This window comes from Sander vitreus, chromosome 20, assembly GCF_031162955.1.
Source record: "Sander vitreus isolate 19-12246 chromosome 20, sanVit1, whole genome shotgun sequence".
NCBI classification, from domain to species: Eukaryota; Metazoa; Chordata; class Actinopteri; order Perciformes; family Percidae; genus Sander; species Sander vitreus.
The window spans coordinates 17,973,030-17,995,468 of NC_135874.1; the positions used below are offsets into that span (position 1 = coordinate 17,973,030).

The 22,439-nt window shown below is 42.2% G+C and overlaps 1 protein-coding gene across 5 annotated transcripts; it reads left to right on the forward strand.

The window, feature by feature from the left end:
- The first annotated feature begins 2,834 nt into the window (after nt 1-2,834).
- Nucleotides 2,835-21,739, forward strand: cep170ba (centrosomal protein 170Ba). 5 transcript variants are annotated; one of them, XM_078277157.1, is made up of 19 exons: nt 2,838-3,043; nt 3,759-3,896; nt 5,854-5,943; nt 6,842-6,920; nt 7,713-7,771; nt 8,875-9,025; nt 11,644-11,772; nt 12,751-13,239; nt 13,326-14,254; nt 14,452-14,610; nt 15,037-15,175; nt 15,295-16,896; nt 17,803-18,049; nt 18,303-18,435; nt 18,993-19,127; nt 19,222-19,313; nt 19,780-19,873; nt 19,977-20,028; nt 20,165-21,739. In XM_078277157.1, exons 2-19 carry the CDS (start codon nt 3,792-3,794, stop codon nt 20,377-20,379), a joined length of 4,899 nt encoding a protein of 1,632 aa, XP_078133283.1. In that variant the 5' UTR covers nt 2,838-3,043; nt 3,759-3,791; the 3' UTR covers nt 20,380-21,739. The 5 variants fall into 5 exon arrangements, with proteins under 5 accessions (XP_078133288.1, XP_078133283.1, XP_078133286.1 ...); XM_078277160.1 differs by having other exon boundaries at nt 17,908-18,049; XM_078277159.1 differs by having other exon boundaries at nt 14,452-14,571.
- Nucleotides 21,740-22,439: the final 700 nt, after the last annotated feature.

Below are 22,439 nucleotides of genomic sequence, written 5' to 3' on the forward strand. Positions count from 1 at the left end.
TGTAGAGCGATAACAAAAATATAGATTGATTGCAAACATATCCAGGATTCAGGATCCAGGAGGACGTCAAGCAACTTCAGGTGTTGCCAAACAGGTCTGAGCTACACAACCTCCTCTCCACAGTGGAGAGCTGGAAGAGGACAAACTATGTAAACACACAAGAGGCAAAACTCAAGCTCACCATTCACACAGATAGGATAAAGGAAACAAACACACACACACACACACACACACACACACACACACACACACACACACACACACACACACAGGGAGGAGAAAGAGAGACAATAGGAGCAGCTGGATCTCCTGAAAGCTGAACATCCAGATCCAAACATCTGGAATGAGGCTCCAACAGCCAGGAGACAGAGAGAGAGAGAGACAGAGAGAGAGAGAGACAGAGAGAGAGAGAGGTCCCAGGACAGCCAGTGGTCTATAAATCTAAACATCGACTTAAAGTACTAGGCTTAATAGATTGTCATAGTAGGAAAGCACAGTTGTTACTCAAAACATTAAGAGTATGTCTGTGTCTTCGTTGGGAAAACGTCCTATTGCTGTTTTATAGGGCTTGGCGGAAGAAACTGGTGTCATGATTTGGGTGAAGGAGCAGTGTTTTTCTTCATAATGAGGGCGTGACAGAGGTCAGGGCCCTTGGAAACCGGTTCAACCTGTTGACTACAAGCCCCTTCATATCAACACTAGAGCAGGGGTGAAGTAGAGGGGAAAACACACACACACACACACACACACACACACACACACACACACACACACACACACACACACACACACACACACATAGTGTATGGACCTTTTAATTTATAAAATAAACGTTTTTTTGTGTTTGTTTTTTTAGAATGATATAGTTATGAATTAATAGCTCTCGTATGTACTGTAAGCAATACAAGCCATGTTTTATGTGGGATGATTATTTTAACACGTTGTAGAGATGCCTTTCCTCACATGGATACTGACAGGAGGTAATCATTCTCCTCCTGTTTTACTTCTTAGGCCTTCTACATCAGTGTGTTAAGAGAAATGAATGAATGATGCTGGTTTGTATCTAATATGAGCACAGGGAAACATCGTGACATTGTGGCTTCCTCGAAATTGCCTTTAACATCCTGAATTAATCTTGTGACAAAAATGGAAGTTTTACTGGAGATCACTAGGCCTACGTTAAATTGGACTTAGAGCGCCATCTAGCGGGCATTAGGCTTATGTAAAAACCATTTCCGTTGGATTAATATTCCATATCCACACATAATAACCAGATGTTTTGTTTGATTATAGTTGAGAGCAAATTATTATATAGACTGCGTTCTGCATGTTGAATTTAATTCGGGGTATGACATTTTAATGGGATGTAATTATGCTACTGGTGCCTCATTCGCTCTAGGCCCTACACACTTTTCAACAACAATAAATCTACTTTTTTGAATCTCAAAGCCAGTCTATTCCTAACGAAGTAGCAAATACTATTTTAGCTCGTTGCCATGATAAAGAACTAATTTTCTTTTAATTAAAGATTATTTATTTCCCTTTCTGTTGTCTCGGCCGAGCCAGCGTGAGGCACAAGATAAACAAAGTCCTATGGTCGTGAATAGAGGCGAAGATCGTCTATACGGAAGATGAATCAAATGGTTAAAATTCTAGCACAAGTGTTCCGTAATTCGTACGCGTGCGCTCTACATCAGCAATTTTATCTTTTAAAATAATGTAATAAAGTCCTACTGGAGCCCAAAGCCTACCAGGCAGCTTTCCGTGCACGGATTTTGAAATATTACAGCATACATTTTAAAACCTATCTCCTTAGTAAGGATGTTGTCAGCAGCACCATATTTGCACTTAAAGTATCCTCAGCATGCATACATCAGTCTTATTATACACCCATATACATCAGACCGGCACATACGGGTACTTTAAGAACCTCCTTATCAGATATCACCAGATAAAACAAGATATAATGGAGTTCTACAAGATTACTTGCATGAGTACATACAGTATACTTTACTACATAAAGTATATTTACTAAGTACATTAAACGCAATCACTGCACTTAAGTACAGTTTTGATATATACTTGAGCTTTACTTAAGTATTAACATTTTTTTAACATATTCTTCCCATTCACACAAACAGATGGAGGCTCTCAACATTATGGACTAGTTAGCCTACTGTGCAGATTCAAATTTTCTTTCAAAACATATAATAAAATTCTAAAATATGAGAAACTATCTAAAGTCTGTAAAGTATAGACTAAATGATTTTTTTAAAAATATAAATACATAACATAAACAAATAATCTTGATATGGATCTATCTACCAATAGGCCTACATACTGAGCGAGATATTTTATAAGCTCTAACATAAATTAGTTACAGTTATCTCTACTTCAACATTAAAATGGTGCTTATGTTAATGCATAATATCTATAATACAATCTAAAAAAGTGCCATTATGCATAATAAGTTCGTATTTTACTTTACATTTTGCATATACATTTTGTTGATAATACTTTTTTTGTTTGTTTTTTAACCTAAGAAAAAAAGTATTTTTGAATACAGGACTTGTGGTATTGCTACTTTTACTCATAGACTGTACAATACTTTTTTTACAGCATGAAATACGATAAATAATACTAATATTAAATAATACTATTATTAATATACAATTATTATGTGTTTTTTTTAAAGAGTTTTAACTATGCTACTAGAGGGTGTTGCTATCTTTTTTAATCACCTCTTTTTTCTGCAACCGGAAAACAGACAGAGTAAGCGCTCTTACTTCCCCTACCTCTCATCAGCTCAAACTCGTACAGCGCTTGATGGACTTGTCAAGCTACGTCACCGTGTCGGCAGGAGAAGAGGCGTTGGAGAGTTTCGCCTGGTTGTCGTTCCCAGATGAAGACGAGGGTGTGATCGAAATTTACCTGTCCAGTCTTACCTGGTGCTCTTGTTGTACATGTCGGTCGTCGAATTTCATCTTCTGTAGAACATTAAACACTGGCTTCACTTAGAAGTAAAACGGAGAAGGCGTTAAAGGTAACGTTATGTCCTTGTTGGAAGCAAATCATTGGGAAAAAAAGCTTGTTTCTGTCCAGCCGGAGGCTCACTAACGTTAACGTTAACGTTCGCGTTAGCTAAACAACCTCACTGTCACCGACAGACTCAAACATTCCGCGGTGATACAATACATAGGTTGTAAGTTACGATATAAATACCATATCTGGCTAATATTTCTGTGGCTGTAAGGTTTAGCGTTAGCCAAGGTTACAGGAAGTAAACACCTGAGCAGTTAAAGTTGTTAGCTAACGTCACTCACAGGCGCCACTTTGCAACAGGTTTAATGAAACTGTTAAAGGAGTTCATATCTATGGTATTTTTTATTTAAGAAATAAATCTGCATTTGCGAGTTGTGTGAACATGCTGAATATCGTCTATTGAAACATGGCAACCTGTCTGTATCTAGCTGGCTGACTCACCAACGTAGAAAATATGTTCAGTGTTATTTAATTGCATTATCTCAATAGTAACACAGCCAGACCGGAATTCGTTGGATAAACAGGTCTAAGTTAGGTGAGATGATTACTCCCCATCAGTAATCTCTACACTACAGCTTTTATTTAGGACATTGTTCAGGGACTGTTGGATTTTAATAATGCATCCTAAGTGTCATTCATTCAACCCTGATCAGGTTTCTTTGACTAAAATGTCATCATTTTGTCTTTTGAATATTTTTATTGTTGTCTTTTCCCAGGATGCTAAGAAGATCCTGACTCGTGGCCCCGACATGAGTGTGACATCATGGTTCCTGGTCAGCAGCTCTGGCACACGCCACCGGTTGCCACGGGAGATGATCTTTGTTGGCAGGGATGACTGCGAACTAATGCTGCAGGTGTGTGCCACTTTGTATGTTTAAGAGCGCAAGTGAAAGGGAACATGCATGCTCTCGTTGGTGGTGACATCGTAGAGGAGTTTGTGTTTACACGGCAAACGCCAGCAGTGTGTCTTATGTCTGTTAAAAATAAGTTTTATAATTCTTCACTGAAGTCTGACAGGACCACTAGTCACAGAAACATGTGAAACACCAGTGGGAGGCTCCCTACATGCTTCATGTGTGTGCATTTCTGAGCGTGTAACCTGGTGACAGTGCCTCCACACAGAGTTGCCCCTGACAGTCTTTCAAACAATGACTTTTAACACAGCTAAAGCATTCCACTGTGTTGTTTTTCCATGCAGTGTCTATTATAAACACATTTCCTTTGTGGTTTTTGTATGATACTCTCTCTCTCCTATTTCTCCTCACTCTGCATTTAGACCAGTGAAAGAGGAATGTTGCCTCAGAAGCAGTTGTTTATACTTTCCTAAGTCAGTGCTTAAAACCCTGCCAACCACAGACGTCGGCTAGATTGAAAAGTTGCTCATGTCCACATTTAGGCGTTGCCGTATCCAAGAAAAAACCTCAGCTTCTCCCAGTCTGAAATGATGCAGACTTTTCTGGTGCTCTGCGTAAGTGCTCAGGACTGCTTCCTGACTTGGCACACAGTCAGTTTCTGCTGCAAATTGTTTTTAACCCCTTTAATCTTTTCTTACTCTGTAACGTGAGAATCCTGTTTGGCGTGAAAAGCAGAGATTGAGTGTAGGTGTAAGGCTGCGTTCACATACAGTCAGACAGTCATTAGACGGTCTGACAAAAATGCAGATCTTCCCATTCATTTTGAATGGGGCTAGTGCATTTAGACTGCAGTGATAGGGCCCGCAGGGGACAGCCAGAAAAAAAAGACAGCATCCAAAAAGTTCAGACCAATTCTTACTCCTCCTACTGTTGTTTGAATGCGCCGTTAGTCATATCACATAGGCCTTGACTTGAATGTTTGGATGTTCCATGACAACTGATGTCTGTCTCTGATGATCAATGTTTGTATCTCCATGACCAGTAATTAGATCATCTGCCTCATACAATAGTAGTGACTGCATGGTGTAGTTACTGTTTCCTAGTGCCAGAGCAAACATTTTCTCTGTGATTAAAAAGGGCAAAGTGAAGCTAAGGGTAATCAAAGTAGGAATGTGGAATTCTTATTGCTGCTAACCAGTTAACATAATCAAGTAGGGAAACTGATTGATAACCCTGTACTTTATGCAGTACAGTATTTACAAGAAGTTATTTGGAAGTCCACTGAGTGAATAGGCCAACACAGACAGTACATGCAGCCTGTGAATGCGGTTTATCCCACTTAGTAGGCTGTGGGGAAGAGTCACCTTTAACCTTTGTGATTTCTGTGATGAGGAGGCCCAGAGTGCCTAATGTGCAGAGAAGAGAGAGAGTCAATCAGTCTGAATCACTTGTGCAGTTTGCGCATAATTGATGGAAGGCATATTTGGAAGTAAGCACATTTTTCCTCTGGTGAATGGCAAGTAGACCACGTGCACACAGACTTGAGCTACGCACGCAGAGTTGGGTAGATGAGGACCATCTATTTGTGTAATCTACTGCCAATTTATAAGGCATGTTTGAAGTGTATGTGTGCAGAGGATCTGACTCTGCTCGGATGTTAGATTTTCATCCACCCACAGGTCCTAATTTAGGATCATAGTTTAGGAATGATAATGATGAAAAACAATTATTTGCTCCATTAATCATTTAGTCCTTGGAATGTCAAAGAAATTGCCCTACAGTTCTCCAGAACCCGAGGTTTCCAGATGCCTTGTTTTGTCATAAGTAAACTAGTAAATTCCTACATTTGAGAAACCGCGAATGCTTGGTGTTTTTGCTTAAAAATTGTGCAAACGATTAAACGTCAATCAACTAATTGGTTCAGTTGTAACGACGTTTTGCATTACTTTCATTGCAGTCTCGCAGTGTGGACAAGCAACACGCTGTGATCAACCATGACCCAAACACAGACGAGCATATGGTGAAGGACCTGGGCAGCTTGAATGGGGTGAGTGAGTCCATCTCTAGCGTCAGACTACCTGTGATAATAAAGGAGCCAGTCACTGGGCTCCCTGAAGACTCCAGTCTCAACACCACAAACAATTCCCAGGGCACAAAATACCTCTCTGTGTGTGCCAGAGACGGGGACGGTTGGTAGAACAGCGGTAATCAGAAGACTGGACTTTCCTGCTGCTCTGGACCCCCTTTTTTTCCTCCCGTTCTTTCTATCTTACTCTCCAGCTCTCCCCTCTATCCCTTCACTGCTCTGTTGCCACTTCACTGCACCATTATCCCAATGAAATCCAGAGTTGAGCAGTGGGAGAAACCGTTCTTTGTTCTCAGAGAGTCTTTCTTTTGGCCTTGGTAACTGCAGCCAAACTAATCAGAGCAGAACAGTGCAAGGACCTGTAACTGAAATCCAACATTGCTGTGTTTTCCCCTAATTTATAACAGTCCATGCTTTCCCCCCACTTATCTTCATTTAGTCTGCATAGGATAAGATCTGCTCCTCCATTTTTTTTTGCACACTTCCAGCATTATCTTTTTTTACAGTGATCTGATGATAAAATCTGGAATCCCTCTCACCAGTTGTTAGTTCAGGCAGAATATAGCCTAATTGATTAGCGAACTAAGCACTGTTGCGTATATTTATCACCTGGCCATTTAAGCATTTTTCAAAAGGCGAGACAGCCATTGCTTAACAACATAATCTCATCAGAGTTTTAATGTGCTGGTGGATTAACTTTCAATAGGAAAAGGGCCAGTTGCAAAGCACCTTACAGTAACTGGGTGCGTGCCACAAGGAATTAGAGAGCCTGTCACCTGCGAGTCAACACATTTACCTTAATGACCAGTGAAAATGATTTGAGTTTGAATCTGTTGTTTGTTTTTTATCTATTTTGCAGACATTCGTGAATGACCTAAGAATCCCAGACCAGACGTACATCACCCTTAAGCTCTCTGATGTCATTCGCTTTGGCTATGATATCCTTTTTTATGTGTTATTCATTCAAATTTGAGTCATGTTTGACTTAACTTTGATTGGACCTGTGTGATTTATGTACCACAGAGTTTCTGTTCTTCAGTTAGGGCAGTCTAAGTTGGTGATTAGCAACCCACACTGAAATGAGCCAGTGGCCGGCAGCTGTTTCAGTCACACATTTTTGACATTTTATTTTCCCTCTGAGGTCTTTAGCTACTTCGGCATGTTAAGCTCCTGTGGTTTTTCAGTCAGGGGTTTCAGATTATGGTCCACTATGGACAGAAAGAAGATCTCCTGTACCCTTTGACCCCCAAAGCAGAAAACTTATGAATGGTAAAAGATAACATTGTGGGTGGGGGGGGGGCGTAGCTGTTTAGAGTATAGAGACATCTAGCAATGTTTGTGACCAGCGTGTGGCATGTGATGTTGCACATTTCAAAGAGTGGGTCGCTAGATATGAGTATATAAGATATGAGTTTGTTTGAATTGCAACAGGTCTGTACTGCTTATCTGTTTTTCACCTTCTTGCAAGCAGTAGATAAGGTACATTTGACTGTCTTGGAGGGGGGGGGGCAAGTTGAAAACTAGGCATGAAAGTAAAAGAGTATTACAGTAACTGCATATGTACCATACTTTAGGTAGCAGGTTTGTATTCTGAGTTTGTACGTTTTCCTTCAAGTCTCTGCGCCAACAAACATCTGACTAGAGAGCCAGACACTAAGCTGTGAATATTTCAATTGATGTATGATAACATTGATTTACAAATTGTTTGTGTACTTTAACTCATCTTGCACATGCTCATGTATATATCCTTGAGAAGAGCGAACACAAGGTCCCAGAGGAAGCTCTTAAAGTAAGTAATACTGACAGCACGTGCCATTTTTAAGCTAGCAGTGCTGAAATGCCTTTTTAGGAGAAATGCTTGCCATGGATCCTTGTTGATAAAGTGGAGTGCTCTTCTATTGTGAAATCAATTATTTTTTTTATCACTTAGCCAATGAAATATCTGAAAGGAGTGTGTGTGTGTGTGTGTGTGTGTGTGTGTGTGTGTGTGTGTGTGTGTGTGTGTGTGTGTGTGTGTGTGTGTGTGTGTGTGTGTGTGTGTGTGTGGGTGGTTCCTATGCCAACAGTTGTCAGAGCTCTGTGCTTTGAAACAAATTAGATAAAATCACGATTATTTTGCACACTCTACCTCGATATCGATAAATGAACGATAATTAATCACGTTGTTCTAAATCATCTTTTCTGAAGCCAAAATGTTTCCAGACGGACACTGCATTTTTTGGGGGGGGCGCAACTTACTTGACTCGATGTTTGAGTTATCCTCCATTATGCTTTCCATGCGGCTGACAGGTCCGGGCAAAGTCACGTGACTACACACGCGGAAGAATGTTTTTAAGGTGAAAGTAGGCCCATCAGCAGGAATAAATTATCGTCATGGGAAAAATACGTCCACAACAGCTTCAGAATTTTGATGTCGATACATTTTCGGATTAATCGTCGAGCCCTAGTAAATGGCCAGTCCCTGTGTCATCTAGATAACTCTTTCATGTGCAGCCTCTAGCCTCCGCTTGAACATAACCCAGCTAACCATTGACTACAGCTAGAGCAAATGAAAGACGCCTCAAAATGTCACATAGAGTTTAAAAGCCCATTCCATACTAACAAAGGGGTTAAGTCATCTACACAAAGACTTATATGTACAATTACCTATTGATCTGGTATTTTAATGTTTGATAAACACTTTGAAATGTAAACACTAATTTCTACCAGGTTTTGTTAAATGTAAGTGTCTGGTATCCACTGTTAACAATAACAAATCAGAGCTAACACTGAGCAGAGGTCAACGGTGGATATTCTTCCTTATACTGTGCATGTCTGAGGACAGCTATATCTGTACTGATTGTTGGCAGAAGGTTTCTCACATCCTGCTTTCCCTCCCGTCTGTTTGTGCAGCATGAGAAGTACACCAGCCAGTTGCAGCTTAGCATAAAAGCCCTGCAGGCCAAGGTGAAGGAAAAACAGCAGCTTCAGAGCCCAGAGAAGAGCAAAGGCCCTGTTTCCAAACTGCAGGACAGGGACAAGCGAAGAGCCCAGTCTCTCACAGGTAAACAACGCTGTCAGCACATACTCCATAATAGCAAATATCAGCAGGAAGGCAGCAGTTTTTATGAATACAGAAGTACATTAATTGTGCTTGTTACCAGAAAGGAACTGTTCTTACTAAAGTGAATTTGAATACCATGTTCAAACATGCAAGGAAGAGGAAGTCTTTGCGTCTCCATGTGCTATATGACTTTGGCTGTAGATCACTTGATAAGGCGGTTGTGGTGTCCTTTATTAAGAGCTTCCCTGGTGTGAGATTAGGCTACCATGTGAGCTGAGAGGCTGAGGCCACAATCCTATGGTGTCAGGAAAGACAGATCTTGACATCATGGAGTTGGCAGAATGAGTATACATGAGTAGGAGCTTCGAGAAAAGCAGAGGGGTGAAGAGTTAAGGACAAGCAGTCTTATCTCTGACAGCCATTCCTGACTGCTGACGAGAGGTGGGGTGCTGCAACACGGCAATGACGGTTCAACACGTGTCATAGAGGATTTAGAAAGGTGTGCAGGTTTTTCTTGCCAAGTTGCCACTTCTATACATGTAGCTGGTGGTGGATTTGTTGCTGCTTATACTTTCCAGTTGCTGTCATGCCCTCTCTGCCCTGAGCTGTACAGTGTAGGCAACAGTGGAACAGTCACAGTCTTGTTAGTAGTTAGTTTTAGAGAAGCACTTTTGTGAATGAACCTCATTCACACTGACAAAACCTATTCCAGCTGCTGTTGATTTAGAAATTCTCTGGCTTTCTGCTTCATTCCCTGTAAGCTTAGAGGGAAAATTACAACGGGTGCTTAAAATAGGACTTTTCCACCACTAGGCTCATATCCCACAGAGTGCCTTACAAATAGGTAATTAAACTGCAGAACTTTGGAAAACATTTAGTAAGCCTTACAAGGACGGGAGTGCGGTTGTATCTTCTGCAGCTATAAGCTAACCATAGTGATCATGTAAACCTTTGTTGAACATGCTCACTGAAGCCATGTCTACTAGGTCCGTGTAGTGTGACAACAGCCTTGCCCTGTGTTGTTGTGACCCAGTCCACCAATGAGATAACAAAACTAGTCTCCTCTGTCTCGTTAAATGTACAGTCACAAGAAGATAAGAATTTCAAAGTATGTTACAGAAAACAAAGCTGCACTTGTGTTACACACTTACACAAAAAAGTCCTGTACTTAGCTGCACAACCAGACTGAGCCTGCATATCTCTGTTGACTTCATGCAAATAGATTCCCTTTGGCTGAATTTGATTGACTGGAGACCTTGATACAATGTAGGTTCTTTTGGTTTATTCTGGATAGGATGGAGTGCTGCGAGAGCTCCATATATCATTTCGTTGTGCTTTTGCCTGTTTTCCCCTGCAGCTGTACAGGATGTGGAGTGTGTCCAATTCTTCAGCTGTTTTCAGGGCAGGACACTACAGTGTATGACTCAGTTAGGCCTTCTTTACTCTGCCAGGACCCAAGGCTATTTAGTATTTACTAAAGGGGCATGACATGGATAGTTCACATCTTCCCCTCATCAGCACTACATGATTTAAAATGTCCTAATGCTTAATCTCTTTTTGAACCGATTGTTCATACTACTTACTGTACTGACTTACCAAAACATTTCAGTACTAAGATGAAACAAAACATTTGCTACCCTAGACAAATCCTCCAAATAATATGACAGATGATGGAAATGAGCTTAATTGGGTTCAATCAAGTAGTGTTCAGTCACATATGTAGGACAAACATTAAATAGGATTTTGGCAAATTGCTTAACTAATATTTGTTATTCTGGGTCGGCTTTCTAATAATTTATGTTCTCTAAAAAAGTGCTGTGCTCAGTCAACTTTAGTTGAGACACTCACCCTTGTTTTCTTTAGCTAAAAACAGAGGGTTGTCTAAGGGGAAAGGAATTAATAACATGTTCCCCTGCTTCCCTTGTCACTGTGTTGATGTCTTATTGTGTGTGTCCAAGGCAACAGTGGTGGTGCTGTTGATGCTTAAAATTGTGAAGCCTCCACATTCAAATCCAGAGAGCTTGTTTATCCTATGTATCAGGCCGAAAAGCGGCTTCTAGATTATCTGATTAGTGCCATATAGGCATGGCTGGCATGTGTAGACTGGCAAGCCAGCAGCTCAACCCCAGTTCAGAAACGGCATCAGAGAACTAACCCTCATCTCCTCATTACATACAAAGGTCAATGTGCAAACAATGAGTGTCACTGTCTACAAGAAGCCTCACTTAAGACGCAGTCGTTATTTTATATCTTGTATTATATAGTTTTTGTCTTTAAAGATTAGGATTAACTTTGTTCCTATTTGCATGAGAAGGATTATGTTGTGGTGGTTTGCGTGTTACAGTTTGTATCACAGTTGGACCCTCACTACTCTCTCTGTGTCATGGGAATGTCAGAATTGTAAAAAGCCCAAAGGCCTTCTGAGCTCCGATGTTGTACATCATTTTGTTTTTTCGTGACCTAACAACATTGTTTAATCATGTGACGAACATAAATGTATTGCCTTATAAACACAAGAGGCTGGATGAATTTAGTTTTTTGTTTGGCTCTTTCTCGCCTGAGTTTACCCATGTGCCTAATGGTGTGTGTTTGTCTGTGTTTGTGCATTTGTCTGTTAGCTGCCACAGATTCCCCAATATCCAAGCCTACTCCTCTCTATGGCCAACCGTCCTGGTGGGGGGAGGATGAGGACGCAGCCAACAAAAAGAAGAACAGAGGTGGAAAATCGCCAGAACAGGAGTCTCCAGGTAAGAGAATGTATCTTATATTTTTACTAACGTATATTTGAAAGCAGAATGTAATTTTGTACTACAGAGTTATTTGTACTATAAATGCATTGGGTTAGATCCTGATTTGTAATGACATGTTTTTCTATGGCACTGCTATCTGATGCCCTTTGTGGGTCACTGAGCGATAGATGGTATAAAGCCCAAGGCAAGTCTCTGGCCAGTTGTGGACTGTTAGCCAGGCCACATCGTGCCAGGCCAGTGGGTAGTGCCTGTCTCCCTCGTGATGGATTATGACCCTTTAAGCTTCTGGAGGGGGGAGGAAGGGTGATTGTTTGCCTCATGGTGCCCAGGCTGAAACAGATTATTCCCGCTCAGCTACCCTCCGCTGGACTCTGAGCTCCTAAAGTGATATTTGGCCACATCCAACTGGCACCCAAAGACCAACTGGCAGATTTGTTTTCTCAGTCTAACTGCTGGAATCTTTGTTATTTGTGGCTCCCACTTTATGGGATTGTGCGTCAGCAACTTCCCAATCATCTCAATCAGTTTCCTTAGCTTTGTGTACCTCTGATGTTTAAGTCACTTAGCTATGGGCACCTGGGTAGCTCACCTGATAGAGGGTGCGCCCATATAATAATAATAATAATAATAATAAAATAATGTATACTATATTAATCCCGCAAGGAAATTACAACAATACAGAGGCTCAGTCCTAGATGCAGCGGCCACGGGTTTGGTTCTGGCCTTTTGCTGCATGTCATTCCCCTTCTCTCTCTCTCTCCCCTAAAGCTGTCCTGTCTGAAATAAAGGCCTAAAAATACCACCAAAAAAAGTTACTTAGTTATAACTGTAAGCTCGAAAACAAAGGGGCTTACAAATGTTTCTATTATTATTGACAAAATAGTATTCTTTCTATAGTCATTTAATCACTCCGTGGATTACAGTATGTAAAACCTCCACTAATACTTGCCTCTCACCACTCTTCATTTCTAACAGAGCCTGCTAAAGACGTGTCAAGATATGAGGTCAACGGTTCTCTGTCTGACAATCGGGCCAAGTCCATCTTCTCCTGCCGCCGGGAGCCTAGCTACTTTGAGATCCCAACAAAGGAATTAAAGCAGCGACCTGCCAAGAAACCAGAGTCGCAGGTTCACGAGGTTCCCACCAAGGACACCCCTGATCCCACTGAGGTTGTCTCCTCCACACCTCCCGTGGTCCAAAGCCATGCCTCCTTCACCATCGAATTTGATGAATGCACCCCAGGTAAAATGAAGATCAAGGACCACGTGACCAAGTTTTCTTTCCGCCAGCAGCAGAAGCTACCTTCCACAGAGCTTGTCACCACACCCACTGAGGTGATGTCAGCAGAAAGCAAAGTTGCTGATTGGCTGGTCCAAAGCAATGCTAGCATGATAAGGAGGAGGTCGAAGGCTGAAGACATGTACAGCACACACAGTGACCCATCACTTCTGAAGAACACCAAAAGTGAGTCATTTCTACAAAGTCTGTTTATGTTTTATCAACAGCTTTGATTGCAATAATGTGCTAACTTGTGGTCTTTCCATCATCAGCAAACCACCGTGAAGATGGCACTCACAGTGATTCAGGGGATCCTGCAATCAATGGAAGGGATTCCGTCCAATCAGAACCTCAGATTGGGTCCCAGGTGTCTCCACAACCCCTGAGAGACTCCCCGCCACAACACTTAGCCTCCCCTGACTCTGAGGAGCCCTTGTCTTACACTCCACCAGAGTCTCAGTCCCTATCCAGTCTTGGCAAGGCTGAGCCTCACCAAGCCTTTGTCATTGAATTCTTTGATGATAACTCAAGAAAGAAGCGCTCGCAGTCCTTCACCAATAACGCATCTCCACCTGAGCCCTCAGGCCTCCGGCTCCAGCTGGAGAAGGCGAAGAAGAGCTCAAGCCCAAATGGGGAGAGACAAGTCCAATCTCCAGCCTCCACCACTCCTGCAAGCCAACGATACACTGTTCCCCTGAAGGACCTGGCTTCCACAGGCTTCCAAAGAGCTGGCTCTCTACGAAGGGAGAAGACAGAGGACCGGATCAGCACCAGCTTTTCGTCTCGCTCTTCTTCATCTGTGTCTGTAAGGCCCTTTAGCAGTGTCGGCCGGCGGTCCAAACTCGCCCAGGAATTTACTGCTGAAATTCTCAAACAAACAAAGCAGTCCTCTTCTGCCAGCTGGGATAAAAATACATCTAGTCCCCCTACAGCAGCTAAAACTGAGACAGTGGTAGTATCCCAGACTAGTCCCCCTCCATCTAAAGCTTCCTACCAGCCACAGACTTCCTCTCCTATCCACCAGCCTGTTCCCCTCAAGGCCCCTGTGATGACCCTGGCGTCTCAGAATGTGGAGGTCAAGAGTCCCCATGCCGGCCCCAAGAACGAAGACGAGGACAGTCTGAGTGACGCAGGAACCTACACCATTGAAGCAGATGTTCAAGATAGAGAGCTAGAAGAGGCACGGAGCAATATCGACCAGGCAAGTTTCTTTCTAAATTGAATTAATATAAATTTGGCTGATAACGACAACATGTTGCTTGAAGGAAATAGGTCGGCTTTGCAATCACCAGTGACCTCCGTCTCTTGGGAGAAAAAGTCCCACTCAGAATGAGACATTGGCAGTCCCACTTTCACCATTCCTGCACTTATCAACTTGCACTGCTTTGTTCTTGACAGGTGTTTGGTGTTTTTGAGAGCCCAGAGCGAACCAACCAGAGTGAAGCAGAAACATCATCAGCATTTAGGCCTCTTATTGTTGAGAGCAGGGAGCAGCATAGGCAGAGTAGCTGTGGGGAGGTGAGGCCAGCTCCAGAACAGGGACAGAGTCTAGTAAAGGTAAACCTTCCTGCTCAGGGTGTGATCAATGATTGGATGATATAATCAATAATTTAATCACCAATTTTAAAGACAATTCATTAATGTCGGCTCAGTAAACCTTAATTTTTCTTCTTGGGGTTTCTTGGTCTATCTCTCTATTGATTTTTAGATTTGCCTCATCTTTCCTCACAGGTTCTGGGTTCTTCATGGTCTTTTTCTTTCTAACCAAATATACGGAGAGAAACAAATCCATGTTATAACAGTTGTACAACATACTTACTCATGAAACGGATGATGTATAACACCTTGTGTTGTTTGTCTTATTAACATTATTTCCTACTAAGGAAATCCATATCATTAAAAATTGTACTGCCTCAAAATGTCTAATCTTCTGTCTTTTTTTTTTTTAAAGATATTGAATAAGTTGTATGTTCTCTCATGCAGGGTCAGTCAGCAAGTGCAGTGTTACAGGGGGCTCCTAAGTGGATGTCTTGCTGGGCCAGCTTGGCAGACAGCTACACAGAATCTGGCCCTTCATCTGGCCTCTTTGACATGCCTTCCCAGATGGAGCTGTCAGGGGGGGGTAAGCCACCTGATGAGACACAAGTCTATTTGAAATGATAATGAGACGCCCTGATGAATATGAATGATATTCAGTTTTAGTATGTGTAGTTAATATGCATTGAAACTGTTTCACTTCAGCACGAGGTACAATCATCCACAAGGCCACGCTCAGCCGACACCACGACAGCACCGACCACGATGGTTCAAGAGCTCGGCGCGTACTGCCCCAGGTACCACTGGGGGAGAAGAGTGACATTCCAAATCCCAGCATTCATGTTGAATATGACCCACATTCAACATTTGATGTTGGAGAGAATAGATTGGTGGCCCCCAGGTCTCAGGATAGCCTTGACAGGTTATCAGTGCAGGATGATGTAGAGCCTGACAGTCTGAGTGATGCCAGCAGGTCAGATGATGGTTCCATTATAGAGCAAAGGAGAAGACCGCTGTCAGACACGGAAGAGAAAAAAAATAACGATAGACTCTGCACCAAGTCTACGTCATTCTACATCGGGTCAGAGGAGGCAGAGTCCCAACCTGAACATGGGGGCATTCCTAAGACTGAAATAAAACATGCAACCAAAACTTTCTCAACAGCCACCCTGACCAAACAGAGAGGTAACCAGGACTCTGAAAAAGTCAAGCCCAGTGTGTCGGCTCCTATCCTGAGCCAGATTACACGGAGTCCAGAGTCCAAAGAGGGCACTGTTTCCCAATTAATCAGACAAGAGAGCTTCACCAAGGAGCGGCCTAGCAATGCCAGATTGCCCAACATCTCTGTTCAGAGAGGCCCAGAATCATTCCAGGGAGCCTGCAATCAGGACACTCATTCTTACCTCAAAGAGACGGAGGATGTTCTGGCTGTTCTGGAGGCCAAACTCCAAGCAGGACAATCAGAAACGACACCGTCTCCAATAATAGATTCTCTTTCTGCGGAGTCTGATGTGGATACCTCCAGCACAGTCAGCCAACATAGCAATAAGACCAGGCCAAACACACTGACTAAAAAACCCTCGGTTAGTGGCCTTCATAGGGAGAGGTCTTCAGCCAGTATAGCTAGTCAGGACTCAAGTCACCAATCCACTACATCAGAAAAGTTGCGCTCTCTGGGAGCAGACAGCAACAATAAGACTGAGTCTGTCAGGAGACCGGTTGGACTGAGACGTAGTGTTGGGAAACGTGGCTCCACAGACCTAAGTGACGACCCTCAGAGCTTACCTTACTCTGATCAAGAGTCTAACCTCCACCAAACCCACACAAAATACACAGTGCCCCTTCAGAAGGAGGATTCCAAGACCTCCAAAGCGTCCCAGGCCTTGAATCGTGCCAACAGCTTGTCAGCCCCGCGACCCACCAGAGCGTCCATGCTCCGCCGGGCTCGCCTAGGAGAAGCTTCGGACAACGAGGGCACGGAGACAGACAGGGTGTCCCAGGAGGCAGGCAATGCCCCAGCTAAGAAGCCCCAGGAAACCAAGAAACTCTCCAGGCTGGATCTGCTAGCGATGCCTCGTAAGCGGACAAGCTCGTTCAACACACCCAGCGACACCGAGGCCTCTTCCACCCCACAGTGGACTGGCAGGAACACAGGATTCTCCAACCGCAGCACAGAGTCTGGCAGCAGCTCAGTTCGAAGGGCCTCTGCTTCGGGGTCGAAGCTTTTAGAAAGGCAGCAGAAAGCACCGCTGACACCACTCACTCGCGGACGTTCAAGCAGTGCCAAATATGCCAGCAGCACTGCAAGTGAGTATTAATACAGACGCTCACACATACCTGTTTCATTGAGTTTAAAATGTCGTGACTGGTGTAACCCCTTAACTCCTGTCTTAGTCAAACCTAGTATCATTGAAACAAATGGATTGGAAACATTGCAGGGTCTGTTAATCAACCACAGTGGTGAATTGGTTTGACACGTTTAGTCCTCAGTTTATAAACTGTATGTTTCAGGAAATTACACCTGGGTTCTATACTTCAGCAGCTTTGGTAGGGAATTTGACTCTGGACTTTCACTTACATCAATTCACACTAACATTCCATATTTTTGTGGTGGTGCAACGACCAGCGCAAGCAGCGCTCTGACCTTAAAATTCACTTTGCCTGTCTGTGTGGTATTTTATTGCACAGGTGGGAGGAGCGGAGCAAACGGCACGTTTGTCGTGCTTGTGCAATTCAAAAAGGTCCTTATACTACAATAGCTTTTAGATACAATTAGATTTTCCTTCATCTGTACAGTGTTCTTATGCAGTTTATGGTAATCTACGAGGGTTCTGGGGCCATGATTAACATTATAATTCTAACCATGTACAAAATGGTTTATGTTACACAACATAGTATTCACTATATTGTACTTGTCTGGTACTCAGCTGCTGTACTGTGGAAATCAAGTACTCATTTCAGTTTGTAAATTTGTTTTTGGAATCTGAAAAAAATAAAAACCTGAGCCATTTTTTTGATCAAATTTAGCTGTAGAAATGAGCACTTCCACAGCAACCTTTCAGTCTCTTGTTCTGGGGAGGATTTTGGTGACATCTCATATGTTTGGTGGTGTTTTTCTTGCCTGTATTCTTTGATGGTATCTCTCTTTCTCTCCTGTTTTCCCGACTTCTCTATCCTAATCCTCCGTAACTCAAACCAATTCACGACGCCAAGACTCCAGGAGACGACAGAAAGGCTCTGACTACGCCTCTACCTCAGATGAGGAGTACGACTCAAACCAGAGCACTCCTAAATACAAACGCTCCCAACCTTCCTCAGCTTCCCATAGCCCACGTCATCAGCCTCGGCCTCAGCCAGTGGTCGCCCTGCGTCAGAAGCCCCTCAGCAGAGATTCTGAGGAGGAGAACCATGAGGGAGACAACTTCCACAGTTGGTCCAACCACAGTTCTGAGATCGCACGGTAAGGAATATTACTATTTTTTTTTTTTTTTCTTGTGGTCACGCTAATGTGATTTCCAAAGATTAAATGAATGTGTTACTGTAGCCTAACTGACATCCAAGATGGTTTCACACATGCAGCCTTCAGCATTCATATACTGCGGTTTCCATTAAAGGGCATAAAGAGGATTTCACATTCAGCGCAAAATAATGTAGATGTAAAGATAATTCTTATTCCTGGCAGCCTTCTTTTTAACACGTTCCCTCCTGGCTAGGTTAAGTCAAGACCTGGCCAAAGACCTTGCTATCTTGGCCAGAGAGATCCATGACGTGGCAGGTGATGGTGATCCACAAAACCCTGGAGTGGCGAGCAGTGCACCTGTCTCCACAGTGACCGCTCATGAACAGGTACACCAAAGTTATTCTTAGGGCTGTTGCTGCTTCTATCTAACACGGTGAAGCATCAAACCTCTGTTCAATCAACTGACTAAAACTGAAGAGGACGATTCTCTTTTTGTGTCCTCTCTATCACAAACTATCCTCCTTTGTTAAAAGAGGAAGTATCTCTGTGCTTTTGTTGCAGATTTGTATACATACCAGTAGTATGTTGGGTAACACTTTACTTGAAGGTATCTACATAAGAGTGACATGACACTGTCATGAACACATGAACGCTAACTCTAACCCTAACCATAACTTGTCATGACAGAAACCACTTACACTTACTAAAAGAAGCGTTATGTCATAAATGTTTGACTTGTTTATAATGTTTATGACAAGTTCATGACAGTGTCATGTCACTCTTATGTAGATACCTTCAAGTAAAGTGTAACCGTATGTTGTTCTACTTTGGCTCTGTACATTATGGTTTTATCTCTTTGCCTTGTTTAACACATCAGCTAAAAGAGACTGTCTGTCTCTCTGCCTGCCTTGTACCGTAACACTAAAGTCTGAATGTGTTGCAGCTGGTTCATCGTATTCCAGAGGCTGGATTAAACTACCAGAGAGTCCCACCAAGTTCTACGTCTACAAGGGAACCTGACCAGAGCTCGGCTGACCATGAACAGCAGCGCAGGCAGCGAGCTCAGAGCAGAGAAGAGGTCTGACACAACATGCCGCTCCACCTCATTTTTTCACAAATCTCTGGGATGCTACCACTAGGGGATCATTATAAAGTTTTTGTTTTTTCTCCAGGTCATTGTTGATGACCATCTGATGCTGAATCCAGTGTCTCAGATCACCATGGCCATTAGAGAAAACACTGAGCAACTTGCTGACAAAATTAAGTAAGATGTTATTTATACAGTACATTCTTTATTCCCAAACTTAATCTGGGTTTGATGAAAAACTGTATTGATCCTGTCTAACAACCAGACTGCACTAAGCCAATAATCTTATTAAATTAGTGTATATTAGTTTAACTAAGTGAGTCAGCACACAGACAATATGTTACTGAGAGGTAATCTTCTGAATAGATTAGATGCAGATAAACCGGTTGGTGTTTAAATGTTTCCATTGTGTTTTTTCTAACTAGAAAAACAAACACAAGATATCAAAGAAGAAAAATATATTTAGGTGTTCTTGATTGAAGTTAGTTCTTCTAAGTCACCACAATCAGAAAGTGTGGTCTCACACCCTCAGTTTTCAAGACTAAATCAATGTTTTGGACTCAGAATTGTGCATTATCCCTTTTAAAGAATACTGTAAGAAGCCCACTTTCTAACAACTCAATTTGGCATATTATGCACACAGGGTACTGTTCCAGGACAGGATGGATATTTGGGAAGAAATTGAGGCTAAAGTAAACTCTGACAATGATGTCCCTGTTATCAAAACCTCCAACAAGGTTGGTGACTTATGTTTGTCAATGTTCAAGTTAAATGTATGCCAGTTAATGCCGTTTGTTTGTTTGTTTGTTTGTTTGAGCTAAATTGGCATCTGCATTTCAGGAAATCACATCTATCTTGAAAGAACTCCGGAGAGTTCAACGACAACTTGAGGGTGAGTCAATCTAATCCTTTTATAAACAATATAAATACAAATATATAATTATCATAATAATGTTCATAATACTTTTGTATTGTAAAGCCAAATAATCAGCTAAAAACGACATTACACTTCCCCCCCCTCCCCCCAGTCATTAACACAGTCATGGAACCCAGTGCACAGTCTGAAGCATCCAAGACCTCGGCGCTGTCCTCCTCATCTGTTCGGCCCTCCAGACCTCCCGTCTCACGGGACTGGAGAACCATCCATTCTGTCTCCAAAGGTGGCGGCGGCCCTAGGCCCAGTGAGAGTGTCAGGAGAGCAGGTGCGACACAAGACGATCTCAGAACGGGATATTTAGTCTGAGATGTGACACAAGCACGCAGGTTCCTATAGTGCTAAACATCTGCTGTTACTCCACAAACCCAGGTGTCGAACCATTGTGCACACAATGAAACCAAGGGGGGGAAGTGAGACTGTATATGCAGAACTGTAGCCTCCCGTACATCTAAACATACACACTACTGCACTATGAGCACTACACACTCACGTAATTCACAGTGAGGCCTCCACTATATGCCCTTAGAGTAGACACAGTGGGCGGCCTACATGTAAGATAAAGATTTAAGGAAGTACCAAAATACTTCAATAAACCTCACCTCTGACAGGCCTCAAAACTATACTTGATTCTCTGTGTGTTTTAGAGGTTGACCTCTTTATTTGCCAATGATATGACCAACATTGCTGATTTTAAAAGCTTATTGTATTTACTTGGTTTATTTGAAAACCGGCCTGAGCATAATCATCTCAGGGAAATCTGCTAATATATGAGATTCCTATGTTTAGCAACAAATCGCATTTTTGCGGAAATATTCGTTTATTGATATTTGTTTTGGGTAGAACGAACTGCAGCAACACGAGCACATCTATCCTCAGTAGACCCATTGCTTTTCCTCGTATATTCCCTTCCATGTTTTTGTCTTTGTTTGCCACTTCTCTCTTGGTGGACCAGATTTATCGAAGAATGTAAAGTATTTATTAGTGGTGTTTTGTGAGACACTTGAACGGAGAAAACACAACTTTGGGAGAGTTAATAGACTCGGTGCCAGACAAGTTAATGTTATATTACACAGTTGTTACCAGCCAATTTCTTGAGTATTTATTCTGTTAACATGTCCCAGTGTAGCGACTCTGTCCAGGCCCTTCTCAGTAAATGGCGTCTATATTCTGTCCAGCTGGAGATGAAAATCTCTCTGGAATGTGTGGTCCGACTGGTAGGAGGGACTCATTTTAGTCACCTGGCAACCACAAACTCAAGTGGCTATAAAACAAGTGGTTTTCAAGCGTTCCCTCTACCTTCTTTATTTGTGTCAAACACAGTTGGGGGCTTGAAACAATTTTTGTTGTTGTTCTCCATGCCTCAAGAGCACAGTCCGCTCCGAGGTTTGGCCAAAGACAATCATAAAGCGACTGACCGGAATGAATCTCCTTTTATCTGTGTTTGTACTGGGATCATCACACCTCACCTAAACCTCCACATGCTGAAGAGCTATCAGAGCACTGTGGTAGGATCTGAAATTTCCTCTCAAGTCACAAGGTCACTTCTTATGGTCCTCACAAGACAGGCGAAGTAATGTCATTTTAGAATTCAAGTTGACAAAGTCAATTGTGTGAAACTGTAAATCTGATGATTAGCTTGTGACATGTTGTTATTCAGTGTGTAAAAAAATATCTGTACGTCGTACAAATTACCTCTTAATCTTGTCTTTTGCACTAATGTAGTACATTATCCCCTCAACCTAATATGCTGCAAACTGAAAGCCGTTACCCTGATTGTAAACACGCAACTGATTGTAAACATTTGATGCTGTTTAGGTTGAAGCAGGAAAGAAGGCACAGTACAACAGCAAGTTTCTGTTTCCCTCTTCCCAGTCCAGATTGTAATTGGGAAGTACCTTAAGTGCCACAGAACTGTGTGGGACAGTGGTTGTTTACAAACTCAAGCAAAAACTGAATGTTAGTCCTATTGACGTCACTTGCTGCTATTCTTCTTCTATTGGATAGTATTTCTTCTTTGCTTTACTCCATCTAAGTCAAAGCTACAGCAGGTTTAAGAGCTGAAATGTAATTCTTGTTTGTCAAATGTGTGTCCCTTTTTTTTTTTTATATTCAATTTATGTTTTCCTTCCTTTCAGCCAGAATGATTTGGTTGTGATCTTGCTGTCTTGTTAGATGGTATTTATGTTTGGTCTGTGTAATTTGTTAGATATTGATTGCAGATTTTTCAAATAAATTTGATTAGTAAAGTTGTTTTTTTTTGTCATGACTTTTATTCACTCTCTACACTTTTTTTAAATTCCTGAGCAAATACTTGTCTCAAAAGCTGAAATGAAAGTGAAAACAGGAACTGTGCTATAATATATTCA